The sequence below is a fragment of the Rhinoraja longicauda genome, chromosome 6 (genome assembly GCF_053455715.1).
Source record: "Rhinoraja longicauda isolate Sanriku21f chromosome 6, sRhiLon1.1, whole genome shotgun sequence".
Classification (NCBI taxonomy): Eukaryota; Metazoa; Chordata; class Chondrichthyes; order Rajiformes; family Arhynchobatidae; genus Rhinoraja; species Rhinoraja longicauda.
The window spans coordinates 19,593,946-19,617,449 of NC_135958.1; the positions used below are offsets into that span (position 1 = coordinate 19,593,946).

Sequence of the window (23,504 nt, forward strand, 5' to 3'; positions counted from 1 at the left end):
AACGAGACCTGGGTGTCCTTGTACACCAGTCACTGAAAGTAAGCGTGCTGTTACAGCTGGCAGTGATGAAAGCTAATGGCCTTCATAACAAGAGGATTTGAGTATTGGAGCAGAGGTCCTTCTGCAGTTGTATAGGACACTGGTTAGACCACATCTGGGGTATTGTGTGCAGTTTTGGTCTCCTAATTTAAGGAAGGACATCCTTGCTATTGAGGCAGTGCAGCATAGGCTCACGACGTTAATCCCTGGGATGGGGGGGGCGGACTGTCATATGAGGAAAGATTGGAAAGACTAGGCGTGTACTCACTGGAGTTTAGAATAATGAGAGTGGATCTTATAGAGGGGTATAAAATTATAAAAGGACTGGACCAGCTAGATGCAGAAAAAATGTTCTCAATGTTGGAGGAGTCCAGAACCAGGGGCCATAGTCTAAGAATAAAGGGGAGGCCATTTAAAACTGAGGTGAGAAGAAACTTTTTCACCCAGAGAGTTGTGAATTTGTGGAATTCTCTGCCACAGAAGGCGGTGGAGGTCAATTCACTGGATGAATTTAAAAGAGAGTTAGATGGAGCTCTAGGGGCTAAGAGAATCAAGGGATATGGGGAGAAGGCAGGCATAGGTTACTGATTGTGGATGATCAGCCATGATCACAATGAATGGCTCAAAGGGCCAAATGGCCTCCTCCTGCATCTATTTTCTATGTTTCTATGGCTTCCATTTCATAAATCCATCTCTTCGAATTCAACCAAGGCTTTGACTGACCCAAACATCTTGCATACCGTCAGCCAGTCGGATGTTGGGTTGGCCTTAGCCCAACCCAAAATCCGCAACAGGAGTTAATTTTTTTTCATATTCACACCTGGCACAAGAATGTGACTTGGGCATCATTTCAGAAACAGTAAAAAGGAGCTCACTCTTCCCTTAGAGCTATTTTGCCATTCAATATGATTGTGACTGTCCCCAATGCCACAGTCCCATCTTTCCCTACACCATTTGATGACTTGTGTTGAAATGTCAACCTCTTTTTACAACCCCATGCAGTTGCAAATTCCACAGGATCACTTCAATCCAAATCTCTTGCAATATAACCTGAGATTGTGACACCATGTTCTGTTCATCTCTGCCAGAGGAATTTGTTTTCCTCACAGACTGTCTATGCCTGTCATAGTTTTCTTACCTTCAATTAGATCCCCACCAATTCTTCTAGCACTTGGTGAATGTTCATTTTTAGGCAAGATCAAAACTATATTAAGTGTGATCTCAACAAGGCTTTGTGTAACTGTACATGCATTCAAATCCACTTACTATGAATGCCAACACACCATAAAGATAGTTCAAACGGAATTCCTGAACTCCTGCAAATACTTTCAAACATCAGCATTCTCTCATTTTGAAAGCATGACTTGCAAGGGTGCCATACTGGACATAAATGAATGAATACCAATGATTTGTTTCAAGTTACCGCTTCAGTTACAGATTTATACACCTATCAGAATAAACCTTACAAGAGTTACCAATGTTAGAGATAACAGACAGAATCGCTCTACTCAACAATAATTTTGACAATGCATTGGTAATAAATCAGGATTTGAAGCTATAACTCAAAGACCAACTCAGCAAGAATGAGGCAGAGCCACACAAGGTGACAGACTGCAAAAGGATGCAGAAAAGTGAAGTTTTAGAGACAACTAGACCAAGTGAACCCGTTGGGCCCATTCCTCGTGGAGGGGGACAGGGAAGGGGAGAGGGTGTACCGAACGAAATTACAGCAGTCACAAAACACAACAAAAAAAAGAAAAAAGTACACAGGACACACGACCCCAAGACAAACATCCATCAGTGACTCCAAACACACCCTCACTGTGATGGAAGGCAACAAAACTTCCACTCTCTTCCCCCCACGCCCACGGACAGGCAGCTCGACCCCTAACGAAGCGACCGACACGCACAGCCCCCGCGGCCGAGCCGCACCGAGCGCTGAAACATCCCGCGGCCAAGCCGCACCGATCGATGAAAGGCCCCGGGGCCGCGCCGGGCGCTGAACCATCCCGTGGCCGAACCGCGCCGGGCTATGGAAGGCCCTGCGGCCGAGCCGCACCGAGCGCTGAGACGTCCCGCGGCCGTACCGGGCGATGGAAGGCCCCGCGGCCGAGCCGCACCGGGCACAGTTAGGTCCCCGCGGCCGAGCCGCGCCGGCGATGCTAAGTCCGGCGGCCGAGCCACGCCAGGCGATAGAAGGCCCCGCGGGCGATGGAAGGCCCCGCGGCCGAGCCGCGCCCCGGGGAAGAGACCTAATAAAAGAAAGGTTTCCCCCCCGCCCCACCCCACATACACAGCCAAAAACAGAAACAAAAACCATCCCAACACCGACACACAAACAAAAAAGTACACAGACTGCCAGAGAGCCGCAGCCGTTAGGCGAAGCCACACGTGAGTGAGTTTCATTCATATATATATATATACGAGTTTCATTCATATATATATATATATTATATATATATATATATATATCTATATAATAATAATAATAATAATAATATTCATTTATTGTCATTGCAACGAGTACAACGAAATTAAAAAAATAGCCAATCCTGACGGTGCGTACAAACATATATGCAATAAATGCAAAAACAAATAAATACATAAATACAATAAAATACAATTATATTAAGTACAAGATTTTTTAACGGTGTTGCCTATTGCAAAGGTAGTGTTCAGTTCTCGTATGGCCCTGGGGTAAAAACTGTTCTTAAGTCTGTTTGTTCGGGATTTGATCGACCTGAAACGTCGACCAGAGGGCAGATGAACAAACAGACGGTGGCCGGGGTGGGATGGATCTTTTATTATTTTGCCTGCTCTACTGAGGCAGCGTAGGCTGAACAGGTGCTCCAGGGAGGGCAGTGAGCAGCCGATGATCTTCTGGGCCGTCGTGATGACCCTCTGAAGGGCCTTCCTGTCCTTTTCTGAGCAGCTGGCATACCATGTGGTTATACAGTATGCCAGCACACTCTCGATGGAGCAGCGATAGAAGGACAACATGAGCTTCTCCTGCAGGTTGGTTTTCCTGAGGATCCTCAGGAAGTGGAGTCTCTGCTGTGCCTTCTTTACTGTGGTGATGGTGTTGGTAGACCAGGTAAGATCCTCTGCGATGTGCGTACCCAGGAACCTGAAAGCTGGTACCCTTTCCACACAGACCCCATTGATGTAGAGTGGGTCGTAATCTCCACCGGTTTTTCTAAAGTCAATTATAATCTATATATGTGTGTGTGTGTATATATATATATATATATATATATATATATATATACACGAGAAACTGCAAGACAGGCAGTGTGCAGCTATTACAACTTTCCTGTAATAAAGAAAAGGACCAAGAAGCACAGACATGGGCTTTGTGGTTTTCCCCTATGTTTTATATTTTCTAATAGTCAAAGAAAATTGGAGTTCCTATCTCAAAATATTACGTAATGCCGCTGGAATGTGATATCTGGTGACAACCAGAATTGAATCCACTGCAATGAGGCTTGTATATTAAAGACAATTCTTGGATAAATGATAAATCCATAATTTGCAAAACTACAACACAAGTAAATCAAACTTAAATTAGCAAGTTTAATGAAAGTTTAATGAAAATCCTTTTTCAGTCTACTAATGAACAGTGCTGAATTCAATGCAGCAGGTAAAATTCAATTAAATTTTAAATCCTAATAAACACTCCATTCTACAACTTTCAAAGTACATTGATAAGAATTTTTTCATTTACAGGTATGAGAGATTCAAATCAACACATCCGAAAGTACGCTGTTGTAACCAGTGCCTACCTTCTGATAGTGCAATGGATTGTCAATGGCGTAGCACAGCGTCGAGATAAAGTTTGGCTTGGTAATCAGCGACGCACACTCCTGAATCAGAAATTGCGTCTGCAATAATAGTTTTTTGAAAATGGTCAGAATAATTCAAGACACACTAAATGTACCCAAGTAATAAACATTGAAACAACTCATACACAATAGTTTTAAAAAAAGACAAAGTGCTGGAACAGCTAAGCAGGTCTGGCAGCATCTCTAGAGAGCATGGATAGATGGTGATTAGGGTTTGGACTTCAGGAGGTGGGGGGGGGGGGGGGGGGAAGGGGGGGATAGAAAGCTGGGAGAGAGGAGGTGAGGGACAAGGCCTGGCAGGTAATAGGTTAATACAGGTGAGGGGGGGGGGGGTGATAGGCAGATTGTGGACAAAGGATAGAGATGAAAAAAACAGGTGAGACACAAAAGGTATGAAGTTGAAAATTAGAGGAAGGAATGCAGGTGGAAGGTGCAATTCCCAGTTGGGCACAGGACGGAATGGGGGGTGGGGGTAGGGTTTTATGTAGTTACCTAAAATTGGAAAATCCAATGTTTTTCAACATTTAATACACCATAGTACTTATGGTCAACTTATTTGGATAAGTCTGGATGAATCTCACTGCACAAAATAAGTTCAAACCTTAGCTTTGCACTGTTAACTTACCACAGAGCCCAGCAAAGCTCCCAATATGTTTACTGAATATTGCAGAGTTATATAGTTTCTCTTGATAAAAGGCTAAGCATCTTTTGTTTTGCATTTTTATTCTTGTACAGTCAACTCTGATTAACACCATTATATAACAGTAAATTGTAATCCAACTCTGAAAATTGTATTCTGCAATAAACATCATTGTGGAAACTGGCAACAAAAATAATTCAGATTCACTTGAAGGTAGATTTGCTTGAATGTGGTTCTCACACAATCCGTCAGATTTATATTTAGGGTGGAAGGAAGAAAAAAAAGCATTGCATCTTAAGGAGAATACTTTTCAGGGAATGCTGCAGAGTTTCACTGAAGATAGATGAAGATTAAATTGATGACAGATATGAAATGCTGGAGTAATAACTGGAGTAACTAATTCTCATCTTGCCCAATGGCTTATCCAGGCTATAGCTTAAATAGCCTGGATGGTGTTTCAGGTTGAGACGTTTCTTCGGCCTGAAGAAGGGTCTCAACCCGAAATGTCATCTATTCCTTTTCTCCAAAGATGCTGCCTGACCGTTACTCCAGCATTGTGTCTCTATCTTTGGTGTAAACTAGCATCCTCGGTTCCTTCCTACACATATTAAATTGGTGAGGACAGTTTGGAGCAAAGAACAGTACAGCACATTTCACAGTAAAAGCAGCACCATTTTGTCCTGACTCCACAGGGCAGAAATCAAAAAGGGAATTAATGATTCTTATCCTCTCTCTGGCCTGAACCCTCTACCAGGTTAGTTTAGAAAACCAACGTGATATTTAAACTATAAAGTCAATTACTCCGAGGAGAACTGTACATCAAGTTGGCTAAGCTAAGTATAACAGCTAACATTAAACCGATTATGAAAATTTGGGAATACAAAAATTTGCAAATACGCCTTGCGGTTACATCCATACTCTGACTACAATACCTCACAGTAAAAATAGAAATTCACGATTAAAATTAAGTCTGATTTTATTAGATCTTTCTGATAGGAACGTATTTTCAAAGATATTCAATTAAAAAGTGGGTTGTAATATATCTTGGCTGCAATGTACTGGCAACTAAAAATATTATGTCCCTTAGAAGCAAATAGAATTTCTTTGAAAGTAAAAAACAACTGCGATACAATGTGTTACCCTATCAATCACCATATGATGGGATAGCACAGTAAGTTAGAAAACTGTTTCTGCATTTTCTCTGCCATGAGCAGTTAAGCTGTTGGAAATATTTGCTCATAACACCCTTAAAAGCAAGTTTCAGTGGTTCTGTTCAATGAATGACAACATTCATTCGCTTTTGAAAGTAACAGATGTCAGTGTAAATTAAATTTGCCATTTTAAAACTGAGATCCAGGAATTTGTTGAAACAGTATGGGAAATGTTCCTTGAACCCTGCCGAATTAGCTGCTTTCACATTTTTAGGGCACCCAAAACTATACAATCAAACGTGGTCAACCATTTGTGATCTATTAGCATGGACCAAGGATCAGAGACAGCAGACTGGGTAAAGTACCAGAATAAGCAAATCATTTTTTTTAAAAAAGCAGGGCACAATCTTTAGAGCACTTTGGTAGAACTTGCCTGGGCCTCAACTACTTCCAAGGTGCATCAATAATGCAGACAAAGGAATAGACCATAATGTATCAAGATTTGTTGATGATCCAAGGTAAACTTGGAAAAGGATACAAAGAAACCACAAGAGCTATAGCCTGGATAAACCATTGGGCAAGATGAGAATTAGATGCAGAAGTGAAATTTATCTATTCCAAAGGAAGAATGCAAATATTTGATTTGAATGGCCACAGCACGAATAAACACTGAAATGCAGGTGAAGTTGGAAATTTAGTACATAAATAAAACAATTAACTTGAAGTTAATGAAGTCTGAAGAAGGATCTCGACCCGAAACGTCACCCATTCCTTTCTCCTAGATGCTGCTTGACCTGCTGAGTTACTCCAGCATTTAGTGATACCTTCGATTTGTACCAGCATCTGCAGTTATTTTCCTACACTAATTAACCTGGTTATTGCAAGAAATTAGAAATAAATAATATTTATGCTCGTCTTTATTACAACGGATACAGAATACAAGGCAAGGATGTCTTGCTTTAATTATTTAGGAATTAGTGAGATTACATGTGGAGTTCTCATAGGGCGAGAGAGCATGGAAACAGACTATTCGGACTAGAGTCCATACCAACATTAAGGGTCTGCTTTTACACTGATCCCACCATAACCTGTTTTACTCTCCCCACATACCCATCAACTCCCCACAGACCCTACAACGACATTGGAGACAATTTACAGTGCCCAATTTAACCTATCAACCCACATACCTTTGGAAGGTAGACACAAAATGCCAGAGCATCACAGCGGGACAGGCAGCATCTCTGGAGAGAATGGGTGACGTTTCGGGTCGAGACCCTTCTTCAGACTGATGTCAGGGGAATTGGCGGTACAGAGATAGAATGTAGTCAGAGACAGTAAGACTGGTGGGAGAACTGGGAAGGGGAGGGGATGGAGAGAGAGGGAAAACAAGGGCTATTTGTAGTTAGAGAAGTTAATGTTCATACCGCTGGGGTGTAAGCTACCCAGGCGAAATATGAGGCGCTGTTCCTCCAATTTGTGCTGAGCCTCACTCTGGCAATGGAGGAAGCCCAGGACAGAACGGTCAGATTGGGAATGGGAGGGGGAGTTAAAGTGCTGAGCAACCGGGAGATCAGGTAGTTTTAGGCGGACTGAGCGGAGGTGCTCAACGAAACGATCGCCGACCCTGCACTTTGTCCTGCCGATGTGCAGAAGTTGAATCAGGTAGATTAAGGATGTAGTAGGACCTTTGGGATGTGAACAGAAACTGGAGCACACAGAGGAACCCTACGTAGTCACACAAAGAGCATGGAAAGTCCACACAAACACCACCAGAAGGTCAGGATCAGACCTGGGTTGCTGGAGCTGTATGGCAGCAGCTCTACTAGCTGCATCCTTGTGCCATTCTTTTGGTCTCATTATAAGAAGCAAACCGTAAAATTCAAAGGGAATAATGATCCTTTATTCCTTTCTGGGGGAAAAATACTGAGATCCATCTCTGAATTGAACATTTAGGACCAGGATGAGGAAAGTTTGCATGTCTTAAAAGACTAAATGGTTTGAATTCCCTAACCCAGAGGGCTGCTTGGTCAATACTGAATGCAGAATATTTATGGACATTAAAGCAACAACAGGTTATCTGAATAAGTGGGGAAACCAGGACCACTTCAGAAGATCATCCAAGTTTTTATTGATTGTCAGAGCAGCTTTAAGGACTGCTTATAGTTTTAACAGTACTTCCAGCAGCCACCATAAGAAAAGCAAACAATTTTTGGCAGTTCCAAAGCACATTAGAGTCACAGTGCAATGCAACATATATTTGATGTATTCTTGATGTGTTCAAGAGAGAGTTAGATATAACTCTTAGGGCAAATGGAATCAAGGGATATGGGGAGAAAGCAGGAAAGGAGTACTGATTTTGGATGATCAGCCATGATCATATTGAATGGCAGTGCTGGCTTGAAGGGCCGAATGATAGTATTTATTTTAGTGCCATCTGCAAATTTACTAATCAAACACCTACTACACTCCTTATATACTCACAACTGAGGTGCCAAATTTGGTTCTCATTCCCTCTAAGTTTGCAGATGACACCACTTTGGTGCGCCAGATTACGAACAATGATGAGACAGTGTATAGGAAGGAGATGGAGAATTTACCAACATGGTGTCAGCAACGTCTCCCTCAATGTCAGTAAGATGAAGGAGCTAGTACCAGAGCTAGATAATTATAATCTGCCCAATTCTTTAAGGTGGGGCAGGAGGAATGGGAGACAAGTATTAAATATTAGTCAAGACAAAATGGATGATAATATACAAGATCAATTAATCCCAATTTGAAATAAATGGGTACAATTTAATAGCCTTGACCAATGTATAGATATGATTGAGAGTCACCCAGGAGTTATAGGTTAGGAATTAGAAATAAACTTAAATTGGGATCAATAGAAGACAGAGCATTTCTAAAGAATGAGATAAGCAAAGACAGAGAAAGTAGGACCCCCTTGCTCCTATACTCAAATCCCCTCGCTCTGAAGGCCTTGATTTTCCAACTACACAAAATTAGTTTGATGGAGCTACAAAACAGCAAGAACTAAAAACCTTGCCAGGAGAGTTGTACAACTCAAGACTATAATGGCAATGCAAAGCATAGTCAGGAAATTAGAGGGTGCATGTACAATAATTTTGGGAGACTAATATGTTGACTAGATAAACCAAATTGGCAGTGATAATGAGGATGAATTCATGGAGTACATATAAGATGGTTTACTGGATCCACTTTGGTGGCAAGAACTAGGTGGCAGATTATTATCTGAATGGTGTCAGATTAGGAAATGGGGAGGTGCAACAAGACTTAGAGGTCCTTGTACATCAGTCACTGAAAGTAAGCATGCAGGTACAGCAGGCAGTGAAGAAAGCAAATGGCATGTTGGCCTTCATAGCGAGGGGATTTGAGTATAGGAGCAAGGGGGTCCTACTGCAGATGTACAGGGCCCTGGTGAAACCACACCTGGAGTAGTATGTGCAGTTTTGGTCTCCTAATTTGAGGCATTCGTGCTATTGAGAGAGTGCCACATAGGTTCAAGAGGTTAATTCCCGGGAAGGCGGGACTGACATATGATGAAAGAATGGATCAACTAAGCTTATATTCACAAGAATTTTATATGTTTCCCTAAGATCCCTTCTCATCCTTCATTCCTAAGGGATTGGACAGGCTAGATGCAGGAAAAATGTTCCCGATGTTGGGGGAGTCCAGAACCAGGGGTCACAGTGTAAGAATAAAGGGTAGACTATTTAGGACTGAGATAAAGAAAACCTTTTCACCAAGATAGTAGTGAATCTGTGGAATTCTCTGCCGCAGAAGGCGGTGGAGATCAATTCACTGGATGTTTTCAAGAGAATTAGATATAGGTCTTATGGCTAACAGAATCAAGGGAAATGGGGAGAAAGCAGGTATGAGGTACTGATTTTGGATGATCAGCCATGATCATATTGAGTGGTGGTGCTGGCTCAAAGGTCCAAATGGTCTACTCCTGAAACTATTTTCTATGTTTCTATCAATGTGCTGAGAAACCAAATAGGGACCAAACTACTTTAGAACCATTACTGCACAATTAATACAGATGACTTAATATTCATGAAATTTAGCATTCTTCAAAAATGCATGACAATCAACAAGCAATGGCCAATTAACATAATTGTGACTAAGGCACAAAGCAAAGCAGAAATGGCAGTCCCTAGTTTTGGCTAACATCGAAAATTAAAAATGACAGAAAGGTATTTTGTTATTTAAAAGAGTTGCAAGCGGAAGAATCAGCACGTTTCGGAGTTCAAAGGATCGAGGATTAAAATATTGAAGTGATTAATGGGAAATAAGCATTCTAAAAGTACACAGATATGTGAAAAGAGAGGGATGGCACGCGATAGGGAGAGTGTGAGTCTCATTGACGTCCCTCATGATTTTGTATCGCTCTATAAGATCATCCCTCAGCGTCCTATGCTCCAAAGTAAAAAGCACCAGCCAGCCAGCATCTCCTTACCACTCAATCCCTCCATTCCCATTAACATCCTTGTAAGACTTCTATTTCATTTAGGAAAATGGAAAGTAGTCTAGTTTGTATTACAGTTCTCAGGCTACTGAACCAGTAGTTTTGATATTAAGACTACAAGAGATTCTATCCTTTGAAAGGAACTTTTTAAGTCCTTCCCTCCAAAAATCACAGGCAGCTTAACAAATGTGCCAGGTGTTTTTGCCAGTTACAATTGGACCAGTTTTGTTGCAATTGCCCATTATACCTCCCTTTGTTCAAGGTCCAATTTATAGCTAGAAAACATAGAAAGTTTTTCTCATTGTTCTCTTTATTGTCTGAATAGTACAAAAGGCAATAAACAAGCAGGAAGAAAAGTGGCAGAAGAAAAGCCAATTAACACAATCTTTTGTGAAATAGAAGAGCAGAGTATTTTTTTTTAATGGTGAGGTGTTAGTGTTGAACAGGAACTGGGTGGCTTGCACACAAATAACTAATAGACAATCTTCATCTCCAGAAATGGGTTATTTTCCATTGGAGTAAAGATTACACAGGCCCAGCCTATAACTATTAAGTTAAGATTGCGAGGCAATGTTATTGAAATATATAAAATTATAGAACCAACATTCAAACTCAAAGGATTTGGCCATTCATGAACAAACAAAATAGAATTTTTGTACTCAGGAAATGTGTCTTTGGACGTATACACCAAGAGGACTGTGGAGGCTCAGACTGTGAGAATACTTAAGACAAAACTATAAATCATATTAAATGAATCAAGAGAAACAGGATGAGTAGAAGAATGTGATGCCCACATCCTACTGAAGGACAGAACAGATGCACACAGCCCATGGAGGGTTATGGTCTGAGTGCAGGTAGATGAGACTAGGTCAGGGAGAATGGTCGGCGTGGACTGGTAGGGCCGGACAGGCCTGTTTCCATGCTGTAGTTGTTATATGTTATATATATGTTATATGTTATAAATCCTGCTCCTGCTCTTCAAAATACATCCACTTGAAAAAAAATAATTAAATACCTGATGGAAATCTTTTCCGCTACTTTTACCATCGCCGCTGAAATCCACATGAGAGAATAGACAGCGTAACAAATATCTGTCTGCCTCGGGGCCGTGCCTGCTCACAATCTGCAAGTGAAAAGGGCACATTAACTTAAGTATTCTGTTCTAAGGAAATTAGGAACTGTGTATACACTTAATATGTCTTTTTCATAAAGACAAATTTACACACCTATAAATGGCTTTGCCTTATTCAGCATATACACTGGAACTTATGTATTTCTAAACAACCTAGGAAATAGCTCAGTCTTTATATCTCCACGACATTAACGGGATTCAAATTCTGCAGGCTTGGATGAAGAATGGGTTTGTTTTTAAGTTGCAAGCATGAATCTGACTCCACTGAACACTTTGTCCAACTTGAGCTTACAAATTAAGACCCTAAAAAAAAGTCAAAGGCAAAGCAACACCAGACAAATTCCACTTAAGAAAGGTGATGAGGTTACAAATTAGTCATAGTCACACAGCATGGAAACGTTGGGCCAACTTGCCCATTCCAACCAAAATGTCCCATCCGTACTAGTCCCATCTGCGTGCATTTGCCAAATTACCCTCTAAACCTTTCCTATCCATGTACTTCTCTTAATGTTTTCTAAATGTTGTTATATTACCTTCCTTATAGTGGATATAAAATTATAATTACAAGCATCAAACAGAAACTAAAAGTTGTTAAATTATTTAACGATTCCCCAAAAAACTCAAACTCATAATTTTGACCAGAACGAGATTCAAGAAGTATTTCAGAAAATATTGTTCTATAGATGCACAAAACAAGGAATTCTTTACAAAGAAAAATACCAATCTAAACCACTTTCAAACGTATTGATGTAATAAATTTGATATTTAGGTTAGGAGAGGTCCTAGGTAACCAACTCAGCACATGACAGTTACCTTCCCTGGTGGGCTGCCATTTTAACTGTACTGCAAGATTTGTTACATTTCTTGACGTTATTACCTGGGAGCATGAACATAGATCAACGTGTAACATTCAAGAAGCATGAGCGTGCAAATATTTTATCAACCAATTAAAAGCCATTAATAGTACTTTAATCAATAACCAGATGAAAACAGAAGAAAAAAAAATTCTGGCCTGCACTGAAGGCTCATTTTTCTCAGGGTGTTCTTTGCTCCCAGAAGTCTTACTGATGATGCAGATGAGACTTTGTATACTGACAGGACTAAGATTTTCTGCTTTGAGATGTAACTATAACATTACAATGTGTAGGAAGGAACTGCAGATGCTGGTTTAAACCAGATAGACACAAAAAAAGCTGGAATAGCTCAGCGGGACAGGCAGCATCTCTGGAGAGAAGGAATGGTTGACATTTCGAGTACTCTTTTTCAGAGTCTGAAGACGTGTAACATTACAATGCTACTTCTCTGTATATGCACCCCAATTGGAATGTCTTGGGTTAATTTTATATTTGCATCTAGCTTACTGAGATAGCATACTTGAAAAAGAAAATATAGAACAATTTATTAAGCAAGACCCGAGCTGCAATCCAACATCACTCAGAAGATAACTCTGATCAGGTAATCAACCATGAAGCACCAATTCTATCATGAAAATATTTAGATAAGTTCTTAACAAATCAACCACAAACTGTAATTAATTATGCTATTACCCAAAACCACCCCACTTTAATTCCCTCCCTCCAACCTTCTTTTCACCATTGCTGATAATAAAACCTATTTGCTTCAAAGAAATGTCCAATTTCAGGTTTACAAATAACTACTCAAGTATAGGCTGAACACTAATCTAGACATTAGTACCGATTAAATAAAAAGTGGATGACGTGAGCTCACAATAATATCAGCATGAATGTCAACATGAAACCAAATTAAAAACAGCAAAGCTGCATCTAAAAAACTTTAAACTATTCTAGATGCTTGGAAATTTCCCCTTTTGCACCCAAATAAGTGAATAATTTGACCAAATACCTTTCTTGATTATATTTAGCATTGAATTGAATTTATTTATAATGTAAAAAACGACATTATACAACTACTTCCAAAACCCTATGTTGCAACAGATCATGTTCTCTGGAGTAAGGAAACCTCTTCCCTCAAGGTGATTTTTTAATCTTTGTCTTCAGTGCCACCTTCATCAAGAAAACCTTTTGCTTCAGGCCATGGTTCAGCTGAGATCTCACATCTGACAGGCTTGCAATGCACGTTTCCAATTTTCACTGCCCATCATTTGTGCAAGAATCATCCGCAATGGGTTCACTATTGTTTGCACACTTAAACTGACAAAGTATCCAAGAAAATAAAAATCATTTTAAATGGACTGATTTTTAAAAACTGCTGTGAAAAGAATCAAACTTGAGGGCATGTCCTAAATAGTTCTGGCATTCAATTTTTTTTAAACATTCACCAGTAATCTGACAATCCTAGTGAATGCAATTAATGAACTGAAAATTACCAAGACCTGCATGACCAAAATATCGATTTAGGCACGGCAAAAACCACATGAGTAGACAAAAATATCATCCTGTTGTTAAGGTGGACAGGTAAGAAGTAGGCAACCCTTCGAATCGTCAAACTCAATTACAGACCACTTGTTCACCAATAAACTGTTTACTGATTCCCAGCACTCGTCATAGCATTTATACATACATAGATAAAATGACTGAATTTAAGAAGTGAGGCAAGTGTGACTGTGCCGTCTTTCCCTGGCGTCAAGACATCATTTGACCAAATACTCAGCCCTGACAAAACTGAAATCAAATGGCATCAAGGAGGAAACACTCCACTAGCTGGACTCATACATCGGCAAAGGAAGATGGCAGTGTTTGCAGGACGTTAATCATTCCAGATCCAGGACATCACTGCAAGAGCTCCTCAGGGAAATGAGAGAGACTCAACCACCTTCAATAGTTTCCACAAGGACATTCCTTCTGTCATAAGGTCACTACATTGGAATCTTCTAATGATTGAACAATTTTCAATTCCATTTAAAACTATTCAATAAACAAAACCTGCAGCAAGACCTGACCAATATTCAGTCAAGGGCTGAGAAGTGGCAAATTACATTTCCATCACAAAAATGTTAACCAATCTCCAATTAGAGAGCATCGAGCCAGTTACATGGCATTACTACTCCCTTGACCATCACCATACTCGGGTCACCGTTGCTCACTGTTATAGGCTATGATTGGCAGCACATCAACCAACCTAATATTTATTTGGTTAATAGGACTTCTCTACTACACACGGCAGCTGCAATGCGCATCATCTACACTGTGTACTGCAGTTACTTTCCCAGGCTACTCCAACAGTAAATCCCATACCTGTTATTTCTAGAGGATAAAGACAGCAAGCCGATAGGAATGAAGTCATTTGCAGGTTTCCCAAAGTCACAATTAATTTAGATTTGGAAATTGTGTCAACAGTTCTTTATCACTGTTGGATCTAAATACTGTAATCATCCCCAACAGCACTGTGGGAGTACCTTCATAACAGAAAGACTGCAGCAGTTCAAGGTGGTGGCCCTCCACCACCTTCTCAACAACTAAACATGGGAAATATGCCGTCTTACCAGTGAAGCTCCGATCCTGAAAAATGAATAATGGTTTGCCAATGTAGTTATGATTTCACTCAAAATCCTCAATTTGGTGAAACAATGCTAAATAATATATTTTTTCTTTCATGGAGCACAGCAGAGAATTGCCCATCTTCATTCTTATGAAAATGAAATGAAATCTATTTGACATATTTAAACTGAAATTGATTCACTGCAAAAGAAAAATAAGCCAAGCTATTTGCACACTGCCTGTAGAATCTATATACTGAAACTCTTATTTGTATGTTCCTGAACTACAGGCAAAACGGTACACAATAGCACAACAATTTTAGGCCCCTTACTCACCGTCATCCCTTTGGTGCTAATGGAAGTTTCATTGAAATTGGTGTTATATTTTTTACGTTATTCACATTTTAAAGTTTAAATCTATCTCCTGGGGGGGGGGGGGGGGAAGAGGGGGAACTTGGACAGGTGGTATTTTGAGTTGGGACCTTTCTTTAGTGTATCGTGGAGGGAGGGAAACAAGCTGGGGGAGAAGAGAGGCAACATAAAGACTACTAGGTAGAGGTGGACAGATCAGTGGGATTTTTCAATAGGCATATGGTTTGAACAACGGTTTGAGATTAAATCAGAAGGTGTGGGACAGAAGGATTGAAGAGTTGCAAATTATGAAGCCAGAGGAAGGAATGTAGGAGGAGGAAGAAATAGGTACAAGAGGCGGGGCGGGGGGGGGGGGGGGGGGGGGGTTGTTCGTGGTGACCTAAAATTGGAGAATTCAACATCCATACTGTTGGGTTGTAAGCTACCCAAGCGGAATGAGATGTTGTTCCTCCAGTTTACATGGGGCCTTACTCTGGCAATGGAGACGGCCCAGGACAGAAAAGCGAGTATGGGAATGGGGGTTAAAATTCTGTCAACAGAGGAGGCCCAGGACAGAGAGGATGGTATGGAGAGGGGTGTTAAAATGGCTAGCAGCCAGGATATCCAGTTGACCTTGGCAGACCAAGCGCAAGCATTTGGCAAAACATTCGCCCAGTTTATGCTTGATGTTGCTACTGTATAGAAGGCCACATTGGGAACACTGGATGCAGTACATTAATTAGAATAGGTGCACATGAACCTCTGTCTTATTTGGAAGGACTGCTGGAGTCCCTGGATGGAGATAAGGGAGAGGCGTTACATCTCCTGTGGTTGCAGAGGAAAGTACTTGGTGAGGGGATAGTTTGGGTTGGAAGCAATGAGAGAACCAAAGAGTTACAAGGGTGTGATCTCTACAGAAGGTGGGATGGAAAGATGTGACTGGTAGTGGGATCGGAGGCGATGGAAATGTTGGAGGAGAATGAGTTGGATGCAGAGGCTGGTAGGGTGAAAGGTGAGGACCAGGGAACTCTATCCTTGCTCCATCTGGGGGGAGGGGGAGCTGCAGCAGAACCAGATTCAGTTACTCCAGCATTTTGCGTCCTTTTGTGAAAACCAGCAGCCGTAGTTCCTTGTTTCTACCCTCCTCAAATGATTTAACTTTGTGTAGTTTGTTTCCCTTTCCATTTTTTTTCTTCTTCTTAAAGACACCAAACCATTGGTGGAATACATAAATTTCAATTGATGCAAGCCTTCACACTGAGTGCCAAGAAGGCAAGTCCATCTTGATCTCCAGATCGATATACTTTCAGCAGCATCCATAGGTAACAATCAAGATTAGACTTCATTAACTTTCCACCTCCTAATACAAGCCAATAATTGCATTCCCTCCCACTCAGGGGTGCAAAGGGGCTAGGGTGTGCAGGGGCAGAATTCCCAAAAAGTTAATTTGCAAGTCGAATCGGTAGTAAGGAAAGCAATCGCAATGCATTTATTTCAAGATGACTAGAAAACAAAAACAGAGATGTAATATTGAGGCTTTATAAGGCGCTAATTAGACAGCATTTGAGTATTGTGAGCAATTTATTGAGAGGAAGGATATGCTGGCCCTGGAGAGGTTCCAGAGGTTTACAAGAATGTTCCCAGGAATGAGTGGGTTAACATATGCTGAGCATTTGATGGTGCTGGGGCTCTACTCGCTGGAGTTTAGAAGGATGAGGGGACCTCTTTGAAACTTACCAAATAGTGAAAGGCTTGGATACAGCGGAGAGAATGTTTGTACTAGTGGGTCTAGGATGAGAGGTCATAGCTGCTAAATAAAAGGATGTTCCTTTTTGAAGGAGATGAAGGAATTTATTTAGTCAGAGGGTGGTGAATCTGTGGAATTCATTGACACAGGAGGCTGTGGAGGCCAAGTCAATGGATATTTCTAGGGGTGAAATAGATTATTGTAGTATGGGTGTATTGAGAGAATCAGTTATTCCAATACAGAAACAGGCCCTTTTACTCAACTCATCATCCTGACTTAAGATGACTATTCAAAACATTTCCTTTTGCCTGCATTCCTCTTGATGGGATACTGTCTTCCAAGTACTAAATGTTATACTTGTCCAAATTTTAAATATTGTAATTGTTCCCACCTCTACATCTTCCTCTAGCAGTTCATATGCATGTCGCACTGAAAATATATTTCCTTTCTCATCTTAAATCTAATTCTTCTAGCTTCATACCCACTATCCTGGAGGGTTGGGGGTGGGGGTGGGTGGGGGGAAAGAACTAACCATTCACCTTATTCATGCCACTCATGATACGTATTCGTCTACAAGGTTAATCCTCAGCCTCCAACACTCCAGGGAAAAAAAGTCCAACTCTATCCTGCATTCATTCAATGCCTTGAACAATGAAGGCAAGTATGTCACATGTCTTCTTCTTCACCATGTTGTTTACCAGCATTGTCACCTTCAAGGAACTATGCACCAGTCCTCCTAGCTTTCTCGGGTAGGACCACTTACTGTGCAAGTCCTGCCCTCGTTTAACTAAACAAAATGCAACACACCTCAAATTCTATCTGCCATTCCTTGACCATTTTCGCAGTTAATGAAGGTACTGTTTTAATCTTAGTTGACCATCCTCACTATCCACTACACCATCAATTTTACTACAATCTGCAAATTTACTAATCATGTTAACAACACTCATCCAAATTGTTAGTATAGAAGACAAACAGTGGATCCAGCATCAATCTCTGCGGCACACCGCTGATCACAGGCCTCCAATGTGAACAACAAACACTACCCTTTGTCTCCTTCCATTTGGCACTCTCATCCTGGATCCCAATCTATCAAATCTTCCAGAATAGTCTACCATGCAGAACCGTGTCAATTTCCATGTCATGGTCATAAAGTCCGACAGTATGGGAACAGGCCCTTTGGCCCAACTTGCCCAAGCCGACCAACAAGCCCCATCTACACTAGTCCCACCTGCCTGCTTTTGGCCTATATTCCTCTAAACCCCCTACTCTATCCATTTACTTGTCTAAATATTTCTTAAACATTGCAATAGTATCTGCCTCAACTACCTCCTCTGGCAGCTTGTTCTATACACCCACCACCCTTTGTATAAAAATGTTACTCCTCAGATTCCTGTTAAATCTTTTCCCTCTCACCATAAACCCATGTCTTCTGGCTCTCAATTCCCACACTCTGGGCAAGATCTATTCCTCTCATGATTTTGTACACCCTTATAAGTTCATCCCTTATCCTCCTGTGATCCAGGGAATAAAGCCCAAGCCTGTTCAACCTTTCCCTATAGCTCAGTCCCTCAAGTCCTGGCAACAACCGGGTAAATCTTCTCTGGACCCTTTCAAGCTTGATATCTTTCCTATAACATGGTGCCCAAAACTGATCAAAACACTCTAAATGGAGCCTCACCAACGTCTTATGTAGCTGTAACATGACTTCCCGACTTCTATGCTCAATACTGACTGATGATGGCCAATGTGCCAAAGGCCTTCTTGACCACCCTATCCACCCATGATGCCACTTTCAAGGAACTAGATTCCTCTGCTCCACAACACACCCCAGAGCCCTACCATTCACTGCGTAGATCCTGCGCGTTAAGATTCGGCCCACTGAGTCCACACCGACCAGCAATCCCCGCACACTTTTAACACAATCATACACACACTAGGGACAATTTTACATTTACACCAAGCCAATTTACCTACAAACATGTACGTCTTTGGAGTGTGGGAGGAAACCGAAGATCTCGGAGAAAACCCACGCCGGTCACGGGGAGAACGTACAAGCTGCGTACAGACAGCACCCATAGTCGGGATCGAACCCGGGTCTCCGGTGTTGCAAGCGCTGTATGGCAGCAACTCTACCACTGCGCCACCGTGATGCCCACATTTGTCTGTATTAAATACCATTAACCATTCCTCATCCCAAATGCCCAACTTGGAAGGTACAAGAGACAACATTGACTGCCCTTCCCTCATCAATCTTAGACACTTCTCCAAAATTCTCAATCAAACTTGAATCACGATTTCCCAAACACAAAGCACAAAGTCGTGCAGATTATCCCAAATCAATCTTTGTTCTTGCAAATACCAGTAGATTCTGTCCCCCAGAATCCTCTCCAGTAGCTTCCCCACCACTGATTTTAGATTTAAATCTAAATCTAAAATCAGTGGTGGGGAAGCTACTGAAGGGCAGTCAATGTTGTCTCTTGTATCTTCCAAGTGTTAGGTTCACAGGCCCGTTCACTGGCTTGTCTTTGCAACCCACTTAAATAAAGGCTAAACATTAGCCATCCTCTAGTCATCCAGTACCTGATCTGTAGCCATAGATGATACAAATCTCTGCCAGATCCCCTGCAATTTCTTCCCAATTTACCTCAACCTTCTAGGATAGATTAGTATATCAACTTTAAAAAGAGACCTTAAATAGTGTTTGAAATGCCTACCTCTCCCCATTCTTCCACTTCTGTTGTATTTCCTCCGATGATGAGATTTTCCACATAGATGCCCGAGATGTCTGCCATCCTGAACACATGGCTTCCTTTCTACCATAGTGAACAGAACCCTTGTCAGGATCGCATTCATTTTTCACTTCTCTACTCTTACATCCCGCCTCCTGGACAGAGCAAGGATAGTTACTCTGATCTTCATCTTCCACCCCACCAGCTACATTTAACAAGTCATTCCTCAATAATTTCTTCCAGGCTTCAGGAAGATTCCAATACTGGACATATCACCCCCACTCTGTGTAACTAATGGTCCACTCCTCTATCCCCACAAACTATTTCCAATCAAACAGCACCTTTCCAAGCAACTGTAGAAATGTAACACCTGGCCTTTCACCTTTTCTCCAACCATCCAGGTACCTAAACAAATGACGCAGCTATTCACCTAAGCTAAGAAACAAACTATGCACCTGGCATGGTACATATTAGGATCTTTAAGGAGATAAACAACATTGTAGAGGCTTAGAAATATTGCAGCTCTACTAAATTATAAATGCATGCCCAATAATAAGAATGTTACGTAGTATCAAAGCTAAAACTGATAGCAGTCATCATATTATCTTAGTTAAACTATTAAAGTGTGATATGAAAGTACCACAAGATGCTGCTGGATATAATCCTCTATTCTTTAAGAGGGCGTCAAGTATATTACATTAGTTCACATGGAAAATCTTCAACAATGTAGCACATAAATAATTAATTGCCATAATGAAGAGGAAAAGAGGTAAAACACATTCAACAATCAAGACTAAAATTTGAAAAGCAAAAATTTTACAGATGCTGGATATCTAAAATAAAAACAGAAAATACTGGAAATATTCAGCAGGTCAAGTTGCATCTGTGAGAAGAGAAAGAAAGTTAACTTTCAGTTCAAAGACCCTTTGTAGAACAGGAAATGAGATAAAATTTAGGAGATAAAAGTAATAAATGAATAGGAGCAGTTAAGAGAATGAAAACAGACAAAAAAAATGCAGAGCAGAAGACACTCCCAGCCCTCCTATACTGTTATATAGAGGCCTGACGCGAGCTTAAGGAACAGCACCTTTTCTTCAGTCTGGATATGTTGTAGCCTCTGGAGTCGATGTTGAATTCCCCAACTTCAGGTAACTTGATTTGTCTGTCTGGTTCAGTTATCCATTTGTGATATTAGCTCAGCTTGTTTGCTTTTTTCTGGGAGTAGAGGACACACCCAGCATGACCTGCTGGTTATCTCTTTTTTATACCAATGCTCACCCCAATATTACCCTATCAGAGATAGTTCTGATGAAGTGCCTTTAACTGAAATGTCAACAGTTTATCTTCCTGCAAATAGAATGATAGACAATGTGGAAAGACAGATGATAGACAGATAGACAGTTGGACCCTTTGGTCCAACTTGTCCATGCTGATTATGTTGGCATTCTGGGTTAGTCCCATTTACCTGCATTTGGCCCAAAACAGCCTAAATATTTTATATCCATATATCTGTTCAGATATTATTTAAAAGCTGTAATTGGATCTGCATTTAGACTCCACTGGCAGTTCATTCCAGACACAGACAACCCGCTGAGTGAAAGCATCCCCGAGGTCCCTGTTAAATATCTCCCCTCTCATATACCCTTGTTTAGATACCTCTACCCAGGGAAAAAGACTGAGTGCTCGCTTTATCAATGCCCCTCATTTAGTGCACCTCAATAATGTCACCTTTCAGCCTCTTAGATTCCAAAGAAAGATCACCCAGCCAATCGTGCCCATCCCCAAAATTCCAAGCCCTCAAGTCCAGGTAACATCCTGCTGAATCTTTTTTGCATTCCAACTTACCCACATCCTTGCTGCAGCTGGGCAACCAGAACTGTAGACAACAGTACTCCATGTGTGGTGTCACCAATGATTTGCACAGCTGTATTGTGATGCTCTTCAATACTATTGCCAATGAAGGCAAGCATGCCAATCGTCTTCACCATACCTTCCAGTCGTGTGCAAGTCCTGTCCCAGTGTGCAACACCTCACACGTAAACTTCATTTGCAATTACTTGAGCTATCTTACCAACTGATCCAGATGCTGTTGTAAAATTTCCAATCAATATACCAACACTGTACCACCAATTTTGTGTCATCTGCAAATCTACTAACATTGATATTATCCAAATTGTTAATGTAGGTAACGAACAGTGGACCCAGCACTGACTCACATGGCACAGGCATCCAATCAGAAAAACAACCCTACACCAGCAACCTTTGACTCCTTCCTCTATTGACCAACTCACCTTGGATTCCATGCGATCTATTTTTTTCATATGCGCACAAAGTTATGCTGCCTATTTCTAATCAGACCCTGCCAATCTAAATGTTGATAGACCCTGTTCCTCAAATATCCATCCAACAATTTTGCCACCACTGACATCAGATTCACTGGCCTGTAGTTCCCTGACTTATCCCTGCTGTCCTTCCTAAATACCAGTACATTAGCCACTTTCCAGTCTTCCGGAACTTCACTTGTGGCTAAAGATGATGCCAATATCTCTGCAAGGGCCTCCACAATTTCTTTCCTAGCTTGCCACAAGGAAGAAAGGTCTCAACCCAAAACATCATCCATTCCTTCTCTCCAGAGATGCTGCCTGTCCCGCTGAGTTACTCCAGCATTTTGTGTCTATCTTAGGTCCAAGGATGAACTTGGTCAGGCTCTGAGGATTTATTCACCTTAATGAGTTTAAAAATCATCAATGCCTCCTCTTTTGCAAATTGTATATAGTCTAAGACATCACAACCCGTGTGAATTAATTCATTATTTTCCATCATCTGCTCAATAAAAACAGATGAGAAATATTTATTTAATACTCTCTCATCTCATGGCTCTACATAAAGGCATTCATAAGGGCGGCACGGTAGCGCAGCGGTAGAGTTGCTGCTTTACAGCGAATGCAGCGCCGGAGACTCAGGTTCGATCCTGACTACGGGTGCTGCACTGTAAGGAGTTTGTACGTTCTCCCCGTGACCTGCGTGGGTTTTCTCCGAGATCTTCGGTTTCCTCCCACACTCCAAAGACGTACAGGTATGTAGGTTAATTGGCTGGGTAAATGTAAAAATTGTCCCTAGTGGGTGTAGGATAGTGTTAGTGTGCGGGGATCGCTGGGCGGCACGGACTTGGAGGGCCGAAAAGGCCTGTTTCCGGCTGTATATGTATGATATGATATGATACTGATCTTTAAGGGGACCTATTTGTTACCAAGACACCTTTTATGTTCTTTCTACCTGTAGTATCTCTTTGGATTTTTCTTTATCTTGCCCATCAGATCCATTTCATGTCAATAGACAATAGACAATAAGTGTAGGAGTAGGCCATTCAGCCCTTCGAGCCAGCACCGCCATTCAATGCGATCATGGCTGATCACTCACAATCAGTACCCCGTTCCTGCCCTCCCCATACCCCCTCACTCCGCTATCCTTAAGAGCTCTATCCAGCTCTCTCTTGAAAGCATCCAACGAACTGGCCTCCACTGCCTTCTGAGGCAGAGAATTCCACACCTTCACCACTCTCTGACTGAAAAAGTTCTTCCTCATCTCCGTTCTAAATGGCCTACCCCTTATTCTTAAACTGTGGCCCCTTGTTCTGGACTCCCCCAACATTGGGAACATGTTTCCTGCCTCTAATGTGTCCAATCCCCTAATTATCTTATATGTTTCAATAAGATCCCCCCTCATCCTTCTAAATTCCAGTGTATACAAGCCTAATTGCTCCAGCCTTTCAACATACGACAGTCCTCTTTTTTGCCCTTTTAATTGCCTTTTTAAGTGGCGCTCCTACACTTCTTGTAATTAAGGAGGGGTTAACAACCCAATTGCCTAAGACACAGCCTGATCTGATTAATATTTCCAAAACTAAAATCTGGTTACCAGTGAATT

At 41.3% G+C, this 23,504-nt stretch overlaps 1 protein-coding gene across 10 annotated transcripts in view; it reads right to left on the reverse strand.

Moving 5' to 3' along the window:
* The window catches only part of cnot1 (CCR4-NOT transcription complex, subunit 1), a 165,000-nt gene that overhangs the window by 134,622 nt on the left and 6,874 nt on the right, over positions 1-23,504 (reverse strand). For all 10 annotated transcript variants that reach the window (XM_078400631.1, XM_078400630.1, XM_078400629.1 and 7 more), the window contains 2 exons: positions 11,174-11,281; positions 3,822-3,920 (listed from right to left, as the gene is read on the reverse strand). In XM_078400631.1, coding sequence (XP_078256757.1) covers positions 3,822-3,920; positions 11,174-11,281 — 207 coding nt within the window. The remainder of the gene's footprint in view (positions 1-3,821; positions 3,921-11,173; positions 11,282-23,504) is intronic.